The sequence below is a fragment of the Taudactylus pleione genome, unplaced genomic scaffold (genome assembly GCF_031769625.1).
Source record: "Taudactylus pleione unplaced genomic scaffold, aTauple2 ptg000041l, whole genome shotgun sequence".
In the NCBI taxonomy this organism is placed as follows: Eukaryota; Metazoa; Chordata; class Amphibia; order Anura; family Myobatrachidae; genus Taudactylus; species Taudactylus pleione.
The window spans coordinates 13977374-13991165 of record NW_028284443.1 but is presented as its reverse complement, the minus strand read 5'-3'; the positions used below and the strand labels follow the sequence as shown (position 1 = coordinate 13991165).

Here is a 13792-nt window from a genome sequence, read left to right as displayed (position 1 = left end):
AAAGAAGAACACGGAATATAACAATTGCAGAAAGCCCCTAATGGGGGTTATATCCAAGTTAATGTTAGTAAATCAGGAGCAGTACTCCAACACCAAGAGCAGGTATTATGTATTCATGAGTGGTGAACTTCATAAATTGGAGATCAACTATGGTTGTAGGGTTGGTCAGTTATGTCTGAAGAAGCGGAATAAGAGAGTTCATGCAGATATTCAGAAGCATCATCCGGGGTGGTGAAATCTTTGAACGATTTTCCATTGTATATACGCAGTCTAGCAGTATATAGGAGGCCAAATTTTCACCCTTCTGTGATTAGTTTTGAGAATATTGGAGAGAAGGCTTTGCGGGCCCTTGTCAGTTCCACAGAATAGTCTTGGAAGATATATAACCTATGGTTTTTCCGCATAATTGATTTAATTCTGCATGACACTGACCAGAATGCTACTTTGTGAAGGTAGTTGAGGCACCTGAATAATGTGATCCTAGGGCGAGCTTTTGTTTGTGTGGAAACTGGACCTAATATGTGGACCGTCTCTATTGTCAGATCACTGCACTCTGCTTCAATGCCCAAAATGGTGGGCAGAGTATTGCGGATGAAATGGGCAAGAGCAGGTCCCTTTACACTATGTCAGATTGGTGGGGCTCCTGGAATCTGTAATGTTTCTACGGGACCTGTTCTCCAGGTCATCTACTTTGTTCCAGAGTTGATGATTTTCATTATAAAGAGCATTCATGGAGTGTTTTAACTCTATCTCATGAAATGCTGCCCCTATTTTATGCTCTGCTTCATTAACTCTCTGTGTGAGACTGCCTAACTGAGCTGTGCATCAGCCACAGCTTGTGTAAGCAGCGGAGCCATTGTGCTCTAATGGCTTCCACTATGTCACCATAAGTTGCTGGGGCATCCAGAGAGCAGCATACCTGGGAGGGGAAGAAGCCATCCATCTCAGCTGCTGATTTCTTGGGTGCTAAAGACGCTGCAGCATGATCGGCGTCCGGCGCCATGTTGGGAGAGACGCGGCGTTTCTACTGCCTGGTTGTTTGCGGTGGTGGGAGAGAAGCTGCTGAGAGGTAGTGGTCCATGGACTCTCTGTGAGCTCTGAGGAATGTAAATGGGGCAGTAGCTGAGGCTTGGGGAGCCGTGAAATGCTAGTTTCTGGGCTGGGTAACGGAGCTTCCCTTCTCCATCAAACTAAAAACGGAAGTCTCAAGTCTTCCATGTTTAATGCAATTATTGTAATATCAATTTCTTTCTTCTCTGATGGCTTAATATAGAAGCATTATCATCATTTTTATAAGATTTAGCTTAGTTGGTGTAGTGTAGTGTATCAATTCAACAGCAGGAGGCAGCTGATAAGTGAAGTTCCTCTGAAAAATATGGCTGCTAAGCGAAAATCCACGATTTAGTGGTCAGTGCTATTCTCTTTGGCTATATTCAACTGGGAAAGATGATCAGACTCATGCTAGTAGTACACTGACTACATCACTAACATAACAACACTTGGGACAGCTCCCTCTGTACCTCTCTTACATGGCACAGGGGTCACAGGAAAGCACAGCAGCTGTCAGTCTGTCACCAAAGATGCACCTCTATTGAAGGTCTGCCTCTCGTAGGTCTCCTCCTGATCATCTGTGACTTCCCCCCATGATAAAGGTGTTTTCTCATCAAAGGCAGGGAGCATGGACCTTCCTGATCAGCATTTCCCTCAGCTCTGCCCTCTTAACAGCTCCAACTGTCAGTCTTTAAATGACTACTTTTATTTAAAATGGCACTGGCCACTACACTGTTTTCAAAAAAGGCCCTATTTTAATGGGATATCACAAAAGTAGACATTCCCATCTTAAATTTCTAGCTCCCATGTTCAGGAATCCTGGATCTTGCAACATTTTCTTCTGACTAGGGTCTTCCTTACTTTAAAAGCCAAATCCTGATCGTGATGCACTCTTTGTAATACCCAATTAATTCCTCTTGAAAATTAGTTGAAGGTTATACTCACAGTTAAAAAGGGGCTTCGCTTCTATGACATGTCAGATCTCAACTTAGATAAAACATTGACGTTCTACTCTTGCATCCAATTGGAATGAGAGGTAAAGATACCATTTGTCCCTTTGTTCTCAATAAATGTAGGTTTATTCAAAAACTATTTATTTTGAACTATTAGTCTCATGGGGAGCAGTGTCTCCCACATAGTTCACAAACTTCTCCTAATGACTGCTCCTCAGAATCCCAGAGCTGCTCCTCTGCCTTGCTAGCAATAACTGCCGCTCATCTTTCCTCTCTCCAACTGCCATTTTTTAAAAATCAACTTTATTAAAAATGTCACTGGCCTAAACTTCTTTCTCCAAAATGGTCTCATTCCAGTGAGATCTCATCTGTTATGAGATTGGTCATCAAAGTCACCTGTAAAGCAGCAGTCTGCAATGGCAAGGTACTATCTGTGGCTTGGACAGGTCCCCAACTGATACCATACAACTGTAGAATTTCACACATGGGACACTGGTCACTTTTCCTGTTCAAATGATGTCATCGGTGCATTTGCATTTACATTAAACCTTTACTGTATAACACAATAGTGCCTAAATGGAGCCCAAATGTGACTTTTTGTCCATACATCCATGCTTTTTCGAGACTAGCCGTTTCTAATCATTTTCTAAAATGAGAAATGACCCATGATTATGTCTGTACCACAGTGTGGAGTGCACTTGGTAAAAATAAATGTAGAATTGAATGAAATGTATAGTAAAAGGCATTGTGCGCATTGGAGCTAACTTAATGACATGGTTACAGTGCTCACTTTGCTTATAAGACTGAAAAATGCTATGCTTAAACATAGTTAGTGGCTGAGGCAGCACAAATATCAGGGGTGCTCAAGCACTACAGCACCCACAGAGCTGGCTCTTATGGCTTTAGTGGTCTTGAAAATTCAGCTGCAAAGCTTTACATATTCACCTAAATTTTCAACTGGACACACCAAACAGTAACACCTAACACAATTAAATGCAGAGCAACGCTTTTCAAGTTTACGGTTTGCATCATAGAGGAAAATATTTTGGTATTTGGTGTACGAGAGTTACTAGGTTACTGCCAACTGGAAAAGTGCACTGAGAAAAACAATGTTGCCACTTGGCTCAGGGGGACTATGAAGAGGTTTTCGCTAATTCCTATGGGATCCCTTCACTCTAACACAATGATCTCTGCTAAACAAAATTGAACACTTCCTTAAGGATGTTTTTACTACCACCAAATCAGCGTCTAGTGTTGTTCACAAAGAAATAAAAAAGAATTACTGCTTGACTTGAAAATCTGCCACATGCATCCATCTTACTTAACCAAAAGTGTAATTTAACCCTAAATGTAAAATAAGTGTTTCAGTTTACCTAATGATAAGTTGTTTTAAGATAAAGAGGTTGTACATTCTGGAACACATTCCCAAATGGCTCTGCAGCAATAATTCTCTATAATCAAATAAAAGTTGATATACAGTATATAATAACCTTAGAGTTATACTAAATGTAAAGACAGTACAGTACCAATTAACCTCCAAGAAAATGGCATTATTATTACTTACTGGCACTTCCACATACTTTGAAGCAGCTTTCACCTGAAAACACAAATATGGTAAAGTTACACAAATAATTGCTGATGTGATTATTCAGTTGTGAGCATATATTACTGTATTTAATGTGCTCATTTATTGACTGTACAATTGGGCTAGTTACACAGTTTGTTTAATCAAATCAAATTCTAGATTAAGCAATTTAATCATTAACACAGTGTAATACTGTAACGCATGGCTAAAATAGAAACGGTTACTCTTTAAAAATAAATGTCACATTACACTGATTGATAGAAAACTATATTAGGAAATCCACATTTACTACTAAGCGCATCTTTTTAAAAACTTGACATTAATTAACCATTATAGTGGCATCTACATACGAGGTATCTATATAAATATACAGAATTTCTAAATGCTGAACACAAGCACTTTGTGAATGTTTTGAGAGTGTTTTATGATAGGGAATTAAAAGAGTAAGAAGAACAATAACATTGCGCATTAATAGGCCCATCTTTGCACTAGGCCTGTATTTATGATCAGTGCATTATATTGTGATGTAAAGGGTCACAGGTCTGGGAATCATTGGTCCATTTTAGATGAGATTACTGGCATTACCATCTGGTGAAAATTGGACAAAACTCATACTTGCCTACTTCAGAAGACTCCCATAATATTGGGTGGTTCTCCCCGACTTCCAGAAGAGCAGGTAGCCTTCCCACATTCCACAGATATTAAGGTGACAATTCAATATTAGATTGCATGTTTCAGGGCAAGGTACTGGCGATGTGCAGTGCGCACATCTCCTGAACATACAGTTGCATTTAATTGTATCATCTCCTAAACATCATGAAGTAACTAATAGGACAGGACAACTGACACATTTCAAACTACACTTTATCCATAATCAGGTATAACAACAACAGACAACAATGCATTATTTATGTCAGTGCATAAAAAATCAATGACACTGTGATAAAACATTATGCAAACAGTGACAATGGAGGCAAATACCTTTTTGAGTAATCATGTATAATAATTAACAGTATATTGAAATTTCAACCCTTTTTGAATCCTGGAATGTAAAATAAAAATCCAGTAGGGTAATCACTAATGATTCTTTTTTGTAAATTGTCTCAAGGCAATACTTGTTTGGAAATTGTAATTTCAACTATGATTCTAGTTTTTTCAGAGTGGTCTCTGTTCTACAGCAATGTTTGAAAGTAATGGGTTATTCAAAATGGTCAATAAACTAGACTTGAATCTAGAAAAATAATAATAAAAAAGTGCCTATTTTGTATAATAACAATTCTCTATCGGGCTGAAAGTAGAGGGTAGAAACATTTTACTTCAATTTAATGGCGTGTGAAGCATATCATTTACATGGATTGAGAATCCCTTGATGCTAGGCTCCAATTTTAAATCATTTTGATCAAAACATGATAAAAAAATGTATATATTTATTTGCTAGAAACACACAGATTTGCAATGGTGGTGACAAGTGGTGTGAATAATTTCCTTTTTGTAATTTATACTAATATAAGAACGTTGCGTGTGTGTGTGTTTCAAGTCTAACTGCATCATTTTGTAGTGGAAACTCCTAGGAAAAAACTGCACTTTGTTTCATCATCGATCCGTCAAGTTAAAACTGAGCAATAACAAAAACAATATTTATTGAAATCATCAATGCAAGAGAAAGGTGTGGCACCAAGCGCGGCTGGTAAGGGGTGGGCGGGGAGTGCTTAGGGCCTGTGTTCACTTGAATAGTCTACATAGTCTGTGCACAGGACACACAGTGACATTAGTGTGAGTGGTGAGTGAAGGTGCTGCCGCCACCAGTCTGTATAGCACAGCTGGTCACGTTGGCCACTCCCGCGACAGAGCCCTTATGCAAAGTAATACAACTAGAACACATCAAATAACAAAAAAAATGTTGGCAACAGTTAGTGGTTTATAAAATGTAACTTTTATCCTGATGGCCACTTTGGATGGCATAAGTAGTACAAACAAATAACAAAAAAAACAACAATTCTAAATACAAAACAAAATCAAATTTTCTACACCACACCAATAATGGGATTCTAAATAAATGCAATTTTAAAAGTGTGACTCTGAAGCAAGGGTTAAATAGACCTGATAAAAATCATGGAATGAAACTTAATAAAGCTTGAAAGCCTGTTATTGACTGCATTATGCATATTCTATTTAACTCTATTAAGCATCCAACACATGGTGCACCCTATGTTATTGAATGAGAGTTACTTTACCACAGTATATTATAATCAGAATTTTATAAATATACTCACAGTGAAAGAAAGTATAGATGAAAAGATGGTTCCTTCATCGTACCTTGCCAACTTTGATAGAACCCCTTCTAGCACTGAAACAAACTTTCAAATAAATTAGATCTGTGAGTTGGTATGTAAATCATAGTATGATAATGAATAGTAGTGCAGAGAATTACTTAGAAAAGAAAATTATGGGGCCCATACATCAGCAATCACAAAAACAGATTCACAGATTCTGTTTTTTCCTCCTAATTTAAAGATTCTCCAAATCACCAATATGCGCCCATACATTGCCAACATTTTTCAGTGATTTGTAGATCATTTTTACCAAAGAATGGATCTGTCCACGTGAAATACTCATATCACTTTACTAGTAACGATTGGCAATTCGGCTGATCGTTATCATACACTAGCAATCTACAGCCCGATTGGTTGGTGAAATCCAACAAGTTGGAAAACCTGATTTACTGATTCCAATCAATTTTTGGTCAGAATCAGTGAATCGCATACATTGCCGCTATTTTTAGGACAATAATCTGCAATACGCTGAATAACCCCAATTGATAGATTGATTGCTATACAAAGATTTGACTGCTATACAAAGAGCACTAGCTCCCAAACATAGTATCAATTAATGGAAAGATTTAAAGATTAGAATAGTGGTTTACTATACATATCACATAGATAGATCATTCTTACAGCATTTCTTCCTATGACTCTATAAGAAGACCATGAAGACTGCAGCGCACAGTAAGTATGTACTCGTACAATAGTACGACTTACCTATATGATAGGTGTACCTACCTTTGAAATATATTTATTGTAAAACATTGTGTTCATTGCAGAAATTAGTTGCAAGTAGATATGTATTTTGCCTATATGTCAATTTATTTGAAGTTATGATGTTATCCATCTGGATGAAACAATGTCAACTAGACAGACACAGAAAGCAGAATCTAAGGTGTATAACTTACTGCCCCCCCCCTCTTGGGCTGCATTGTCCTGCAGGGTATAAAGATGGGGAGGAAAAGCTCTCATCTGCTGTGCATGCAAGGGAGGGGCAGCCCAGCAGCTGGGGAAGTGATATACACGCACCATGCGTGACATGAATTGGGGGCATGATGTGTGATCACACTCCCTTTTCATGTACATGTGAAAGGCTTGCGCACAAGAACCCAATCCTGCGTCCCCAAATTTTACTCTTTAGGGCCCCCCAGTCTTAAATGCCCAGGGCCTGCAAAGCCTTAATACAGCTCTGCATGTAGGGTCTATTAGTTGCATAACATCTCTTAAGAACTAAATATTGTCTACTGCTGCTATATACAGCAATTCAAATGTTTTCAGTGCATTGTCACCACAACACAGTGGAGATAGACATTTTGTGGACACAATCAATAGAATAGAAAATGGCTTTTATTACTATGAACTGGTGACGTAACTGAGCGGGACGTTTATCAACCTTCAAGAGAAATAAAGTGGAGAAGTTGTCCATAGCAACCAATCAGCTTCTTTCAATTTATAGTGTCTGCCAGTTAAATGATAGCTAGAAGCTATGGGCAACTTCTCCACTTTATCTCTCTCAAAGGTTTGATACATCTCCCCCTGAGACTCTTCATGAGGTGCTCCTTTCTAGTCAACTGCATTGTAGTTAATACTGGTTCATCCCACAAATGGATGTGTGGGTGTGAAATGGTGTATAGGTGTCAGCGTGCACTTTAAAGAAATGTGTTATCTAAGTATATATTATTTAATACCATAATACCATAGTAATGTGCACAGCCAGATAGCGCAGTGATATCTGGTGGCACATTGCTATGATCTGAATTCTGGACGTAGACGGCATGCCAGCAGTTAGAACCTGACGCTCATACTCCTGGCAGCGGGATCCCAACGGATCAGAATGCCAACAACTACTAACGGAAAGTATGAGGGTTAGGGTTTACCTACGAGGGGGAGGGGGTTAGGCTGCGGGAGAGGAGGGTTAAGGATAAGCTGTGGGAGAGGAAGGTTAGGGTTAGGCTGTGTATGGGGTGGGTTAGGGTAAGGGTTAGTAACATTCGCCAATATTTTAACTTACGGGATCCCGCTGCCTGTGCCATTATTCTGACTGTCGGGATGCTGTACCCAACCCCCGAATTCCTCTCATTGAATCAAACATTGTTTAAAACATAAAATATAGAAACAGAATAATATTACCAAACAGAGAATATTAAAACAATACTTACCTTAGAAACCAGGAGTGATATAATTTCTGTAACAGTTTCCTCAATTAAGTCATCTATTTTGGAATGGTACTGTTGCTGCATTTTGGAAGATAGAAAGTAATGTAGTTTTGTATCAGCAAATTAGTAAACATAGGACAAAAAAAGAAAAACATTTTATTTTCTATACCCATCAGATATTATTTTGAGCATTAGAAGAACAAAACCTTGAAAATGATCCATCCAATCAACACATTCTCAATTCTATGTAGTACATTTTCCCATGTTCGATGTGGAGTTAAGCAGCTATTATTTAGATGAATTGATTTGCCATTCGCATTCATGAGAAGGAATGTGAAGGATACTTTTTGTGTCTCCTACAATTAAGGTAGCCATGCAATTTTCTAAAGAGTTGGTCTAGATGGAGAAGCAAAAAGACTGGAAAAAGATTCAATTAATAAAACATTGCATGTCTGGCAACTTGCATTCATAAGTTCATCTAAACGTGCTTTAGAAAGAAATGAGCTTCTATTTATCCACCAAAGAAAGGCATTTTTTCATGCAGCAAATGAAGCGTTGTATTTTTCACAATATATTCAAATACACAATATGAATTTCACCAACAAGATTGTATGAATGGCAAATTAACAAACTAGAAAATAGCATATCCAATCTTTATCTTGCATAGTTTTATGTTTTTTTTTCTTTTGTTCAAGCTGGTCTAATAATATGTAAGCACATGGTTTGACAAGATACAGAAGATCCTGTCAATTAGATAATGTTGCAATTTCTTGCCTTTCAAGTAAGCCACTTGCACAAACAATATATACAATATATACAGTCAAACTATAATGGATTTAAAAAAAACACAGTGGGAAACAATTAGCTTAAAAAATACACAATCACTGAAAGTTGCACTGTGCCCTTTATTAAAACATTAATTAAATTATGATTACTTTTTTTTTTTTCTTTTTACAGCAATGTTGTAGACAAAGTTCCCCTACACTGAATTATAATAACGACTCTCCTGCTCTTAGGAAATTAATCTACGGGTGGTCTCCTTTTCCTCTCTACATTCTGATCTACCATCTTTAGCATTGCAAACAAAATGCACGTTTGCACTGCTCACGGACACTAATATAACAGTGAACAAGTAGACTTCAATGATGCAAGTCCCACATCATTCATGAATACTAATGCAAAGTGTTTCTGTCATTAAGATGGCACTGAGCACTGGAAGGGTAAATGCCAGTACTAGATAATTAGAGAAGTTAGCCAGAATACATAATAGTGGCCGCTTGCTTAAACTGGTCTGCTAAAAACAACAGGGATAATGCAGAGTTGAACTCAAGCCAGTTTCTGTAGCATAAAATATGCAAATTGGTTTTGCATATATGCAGAACACTTGCACCGTCTTGCAACTGGATAGGCGAGATGGGAAAGAGAAGGGGTGGTTTAACAGAGTACAGTAATGGTCTGATTGCTCAACTGCGAATGGCTGCAGACCATCATAGACATAAATATATATAACCGTCAAACCCGTATTAGTATCAGGTGTCTGAGGGCTTGTACAGATACAAGATTAGAATTATGACTGTCAGCAGCACTAAAGAGCTGTTTCTAATTGGTGGATTGCAAATTCAAAACTGAAGCTAATAAATGCTTTCTTCCTTGCTCTTACACATATTATACCAGCATTTTTGAACCATAATTTGCCTTGTTGTGAACACGACACATGATCTCCATGGGCACTACTGATTGTAATTCCCACCATTGCTGGGCTTTATTTTTCCTCTGTCCCCCCCTTCCAATTCCCATCTCTCTCCACCTCTTCCCCGTGTCTCTCTTTCTCAGCTCCCTTTTCTTATACAATCTCCCCCTTTCTCTTTCCCATCTGTCTCTCTTCCTTCCCGATTCCCTGCCTCTCCCACCTCTGTCCCCTGTCTCTCTTTTTCCTATCTAGCTCTTTTTGTCTCTCTCCCAGTCTCCCTCTCGACGTCTCCCTCTGTTTTCCCTCTCCCTACTCCTCTTTTCACACCTCATCCAGATCGACCTTCCACTCGGAGTACTGGCAATTAGAGAAAAAAAAAAAAGATGAAATAATTTTAATAAATAAAACCTCTCTTTATACAGTGCTAAATTATAGACTTTGATATTGCTAACCACTTAGATTCCCTGTGAAAATCACTTAGTTTGCCCATGTGTTAAGTATCATGAATGTAACCTGTCATATGGCCATGAGGAAACACATAAAAAGCATGGTAATTTGTACTATGTGAACAATGAGTTATGTTTGTTAATATGATGTTTTATTTAAATTATAATATATAATCATGTTAACTAATTGCTGCAGTTGTGAATGTAATCTTTCTAAAAATACAAAAACACATTCTATACAATTTTTTTATATACATAAATGATAATTTGCATTAAATGGGTATATATTTGTAAAAATGAAGTTTATAAATCTCATTTGATTTATAACAACTATTTGAACGAGACAGCTTCACCAGAATGTCCTAGGCACTGATGCTGAGTTTGCGGAGGTTGAATCCACTATGTAGTACATGATGACGCAGGACAGGAAGGGGCAGTATATTGTACAGTATATCATGGTAATCATTATTTTATGGCACCACACTTGTCAACATACCACAGGCACACTATGGACTGGGTTGTGTGTATGTGCAGCTCAATAATTTAAGAATAAACATGCATTTGGACTAGTATAAATTATGTTACACACATTTAAAGGATAACAGACTACAATGGAAAAGGGTGCAGTGAGCACTAAGACATATTTCTTCCCATTCTAGACACCTATTATTATAAGGACTCAGTCGTGCATGGTGTTTAAGGGGTTACACCTCAAAGCTGAAATTTGGCACGGCCGGGTAGAACTGTCGCCAGGTGCTGCATGCCAAATTTCAGGGCAAAAACATAAAAAAAATGAGGATTTGGGAGTAATCTAAAGTTCCAACTGTCAGTTTTTTCTGACATTATCAGTTAAGACCACTTTTCTGCTGTTCTCTATGGGGGATTTTTGGGAAGGCATAACTCAGGGTAGGGGACAAATTTAAAATTGCAGTTTGTTTTATTAGGTAGCTATTGTACCAGGGTACGTGCTTTTGGGGTTCATGTAAATTAGAAAGTTCCAGTTTTTAAACTATTATCTCAAGAATGCACCATTGAATAGATAGGAAATTTCAACTTGTTGTGCAGCTGCAGTAGGAGCCTCCTCCACTCACTGTGGTTTCACTTGGGTGCACAAAGACCCGAGGGAGGTAGCAGCACACACAATGCAGGATTGGATCTGGAAGATCCGTGATACCTGCATCTGTGTTTAAAAAAAAAAATGGAGTGGCCCCGCCCCCCAAAAAACAACCAGCACCGGGCTTTGGAGACCCAGTACTAGTTGAGCTAAATACAGGGGACAAATGATGTAAGAGTCCCCCGTATTAAGCACAACCAGCACCAGGCTTTTCAGAACCCGTCCTGGTTGCCAAAATACGGGGGACAAATGATGTAGGGGTCCCCCGTATTCAGCGCAACCAGCACTGGGCTCTGAGCCAGCCCTGGTTCTGGAAATATAGGGGGAAAAAATAAGTAGGGTCCCCCTGTATTTACCAGAACCAGCACTGGACTCTTGCTAGTGGGGGGTTGATGCCACAGCCAGGGAAACCCTTCACCGGGCCCCCCAGTCGAAGCATCACCCCTGACCGCTAGTCAGCCCAGACCGGGGATCCCTGGGGAGCAGGGGACCCCCCAATAAAGGGGTCCCCCTCTCCAGGGCACCCCAGGTCCAGGCTGATAGCCCGAGGCTATCCCTGGCACCCCTGGAGCGGTGGGTGCCGGGTTGATTGTGTAAAGTGTGGTGCAAGTAAAGAGTTAAAATATTGCCTTTTACTGCGGAACTACAGTTCCCAGCAAGCCTCCCCCACATGTTGGTACCACAAGTATCAGCATGCGGGGCATCACGGGCCTGTTGGTAACTGTAGTTCCACCGCAAAAGCAATATTAAAAAAACACAGAACACACACACCGTAGAAAAGTAAAATTTTACTAAAACACACATGCACACCACATGTACGCACACCTGCATACACACTATCTCATATACGTATCCCTGAAGCTAATCTGTCCACTTCTCCAGTAGATAATCCAATGGAGTACCTGTAATAAAAATTCCATACTCACCCCCTCCTATGTGTGGATCTGTCCTCTTCAGGAAGTCTAGGGCCTTGGCAAAAAAAAACAACGCAATTACGCAGACCCTCATACATTAGTAGTGTCCTCTACCCAAATGACAGCTCCGCCTGGGATTTCAGTTCAGAAATCCCGGTGCGGAGCGCTCATTGGCTGAGAGAGGCGAGCCTTCTGCCTCTCAGCCAATGAGCTGTTCTTTTCAAAAATGCCTCAGCGCCATTTTTTAAAATCAAAGATGGCCGCCACGAGCCAATCACGGCTCGCGACGTCATCGTCCCTGCCCCCTCGGCTGGCTTAAATACAGCGAGCATGAGGCACTGTCCACTCACAGTCTGTTGGCCGGGAGGCAGCACAGAAGAGCTGCCAAAGACAGAAGACACCGCGGAAGCCCTGGATGGGTAGCGGCCGGGAAAAAGAGCTTAAAGGCCGCTGCCCTCCAGGTGAAGATGCCATAGAAGTCCTGTGGGAAGCGGCAGCCATGTAAAAGAGCTAAGTCTGCCACCCCCCAGGTGAAGGTGCAGCAAAATAAAATACTTAAAAAAAATTGTGTCTGTTTTTTTTGTTTTAATATTTCTTTTGCGGGGGTACTACAGGTACCAGGAGGCACTTAATGCCCAGCCTGCTGGTACTTGTGGTTCTCCAAGTGCCAGTATGCAGGGGATGCCTGCTGGGACCTGTAGTACTACTGCAAAAGACTATTTATATTTTCATATGCACCACACAACACATTCAAAAAAAGAGAAAAAAGAAGGCTCTTTTTGTGGGGCACTTATGTATAATTGATATAGTAATTAAAATTAAACTTTTATTGTAATCCTTTAAAATGAATTCCCAAAATGTATATACAAACAACACAAAGTCAAAATTTGTGTTACAATATAATCATACTGTGTATTATGGAAATTGAATCAAATTCTAGAGCATATTAAATAGGAATATAGCATCTAATATGCACTACAGGGGTCCAATAAGTCTAGAACCCTCCTATTGATTATTGCAGTTTGATTCCATAAAATTACACTTGTTACACAATAAGAGGCGAAGGGCGAAAATATTATGGATAATAGTGTGGAACACTTTTACCTAGTGTTCTTAGGTCTCAGATATGCAACCCTATATTGGGTACCTGAGAAGTGACCAGAGTGATGGAGGGAGGCGGCGGAGGACCTGCCCAGCTGACAGCAGGTAAGTGTAACCTGCTATACGCCACCTGAGAGTGGTGTATAGTAACACCATCAAATACATAATTTTCGGAATTTAATTTATAGCATAATTTCCATATTAGTATGGGGTTTGTGGAAATTAACGCAGGCGGACTTTACCAGGAGATTATCAGTGATATCTCACTGTGTTAAGTGTCTTCATGAAAACTAAAATAATGGTAATTAAGGAAAATGTCCTTAAAAACATTATTTTAGAGTTGATGAATAGGCCCCTCTAGTCAGTGTGATAGACTATATTTTGGCAGTGCCATTACACAGTATCTAAATGTACTTTCTTCAAATAAAATGATTCCAACTACAAACAAAATGACGTACAGAA

At 39.3% G+C, this 13792-nt stretch overlaps 1 protein-coding gene across 7 annotated transcripts in view; it reads right to left on the bottom strand.

Annotated features, from left to right (window-relative positions):
* CADPS2 (calcium dependent secretion activator 2) overlaps window positions 1–13792 on the bottom strand; it is a 651719-nt gene that overhangs the window by 77617 nt on the left and 560310 nt on the right. For all 7 annotated transcript variants that reach the window (XM_088457657.1, XM_088457656.1, XM_088457651.1 and 4 more), the window contains 3 exons: window positions 8069–8143; window positions 5862–5945; window positions 3568–3600 (listed from right to left, as the gene is read on the bottom strand). In XM_088457657.1, the coding sequence (XP_088313783.1) occupies window positions 3568–3600; window positions 5862–5945; window positions 8069–8143 (192 nt within the window). The remainder of the gene's footprint in view (window positions 1–3567; window positions 3601–5861; window positions 5946–8068; window positions 8144–13792) is intronic.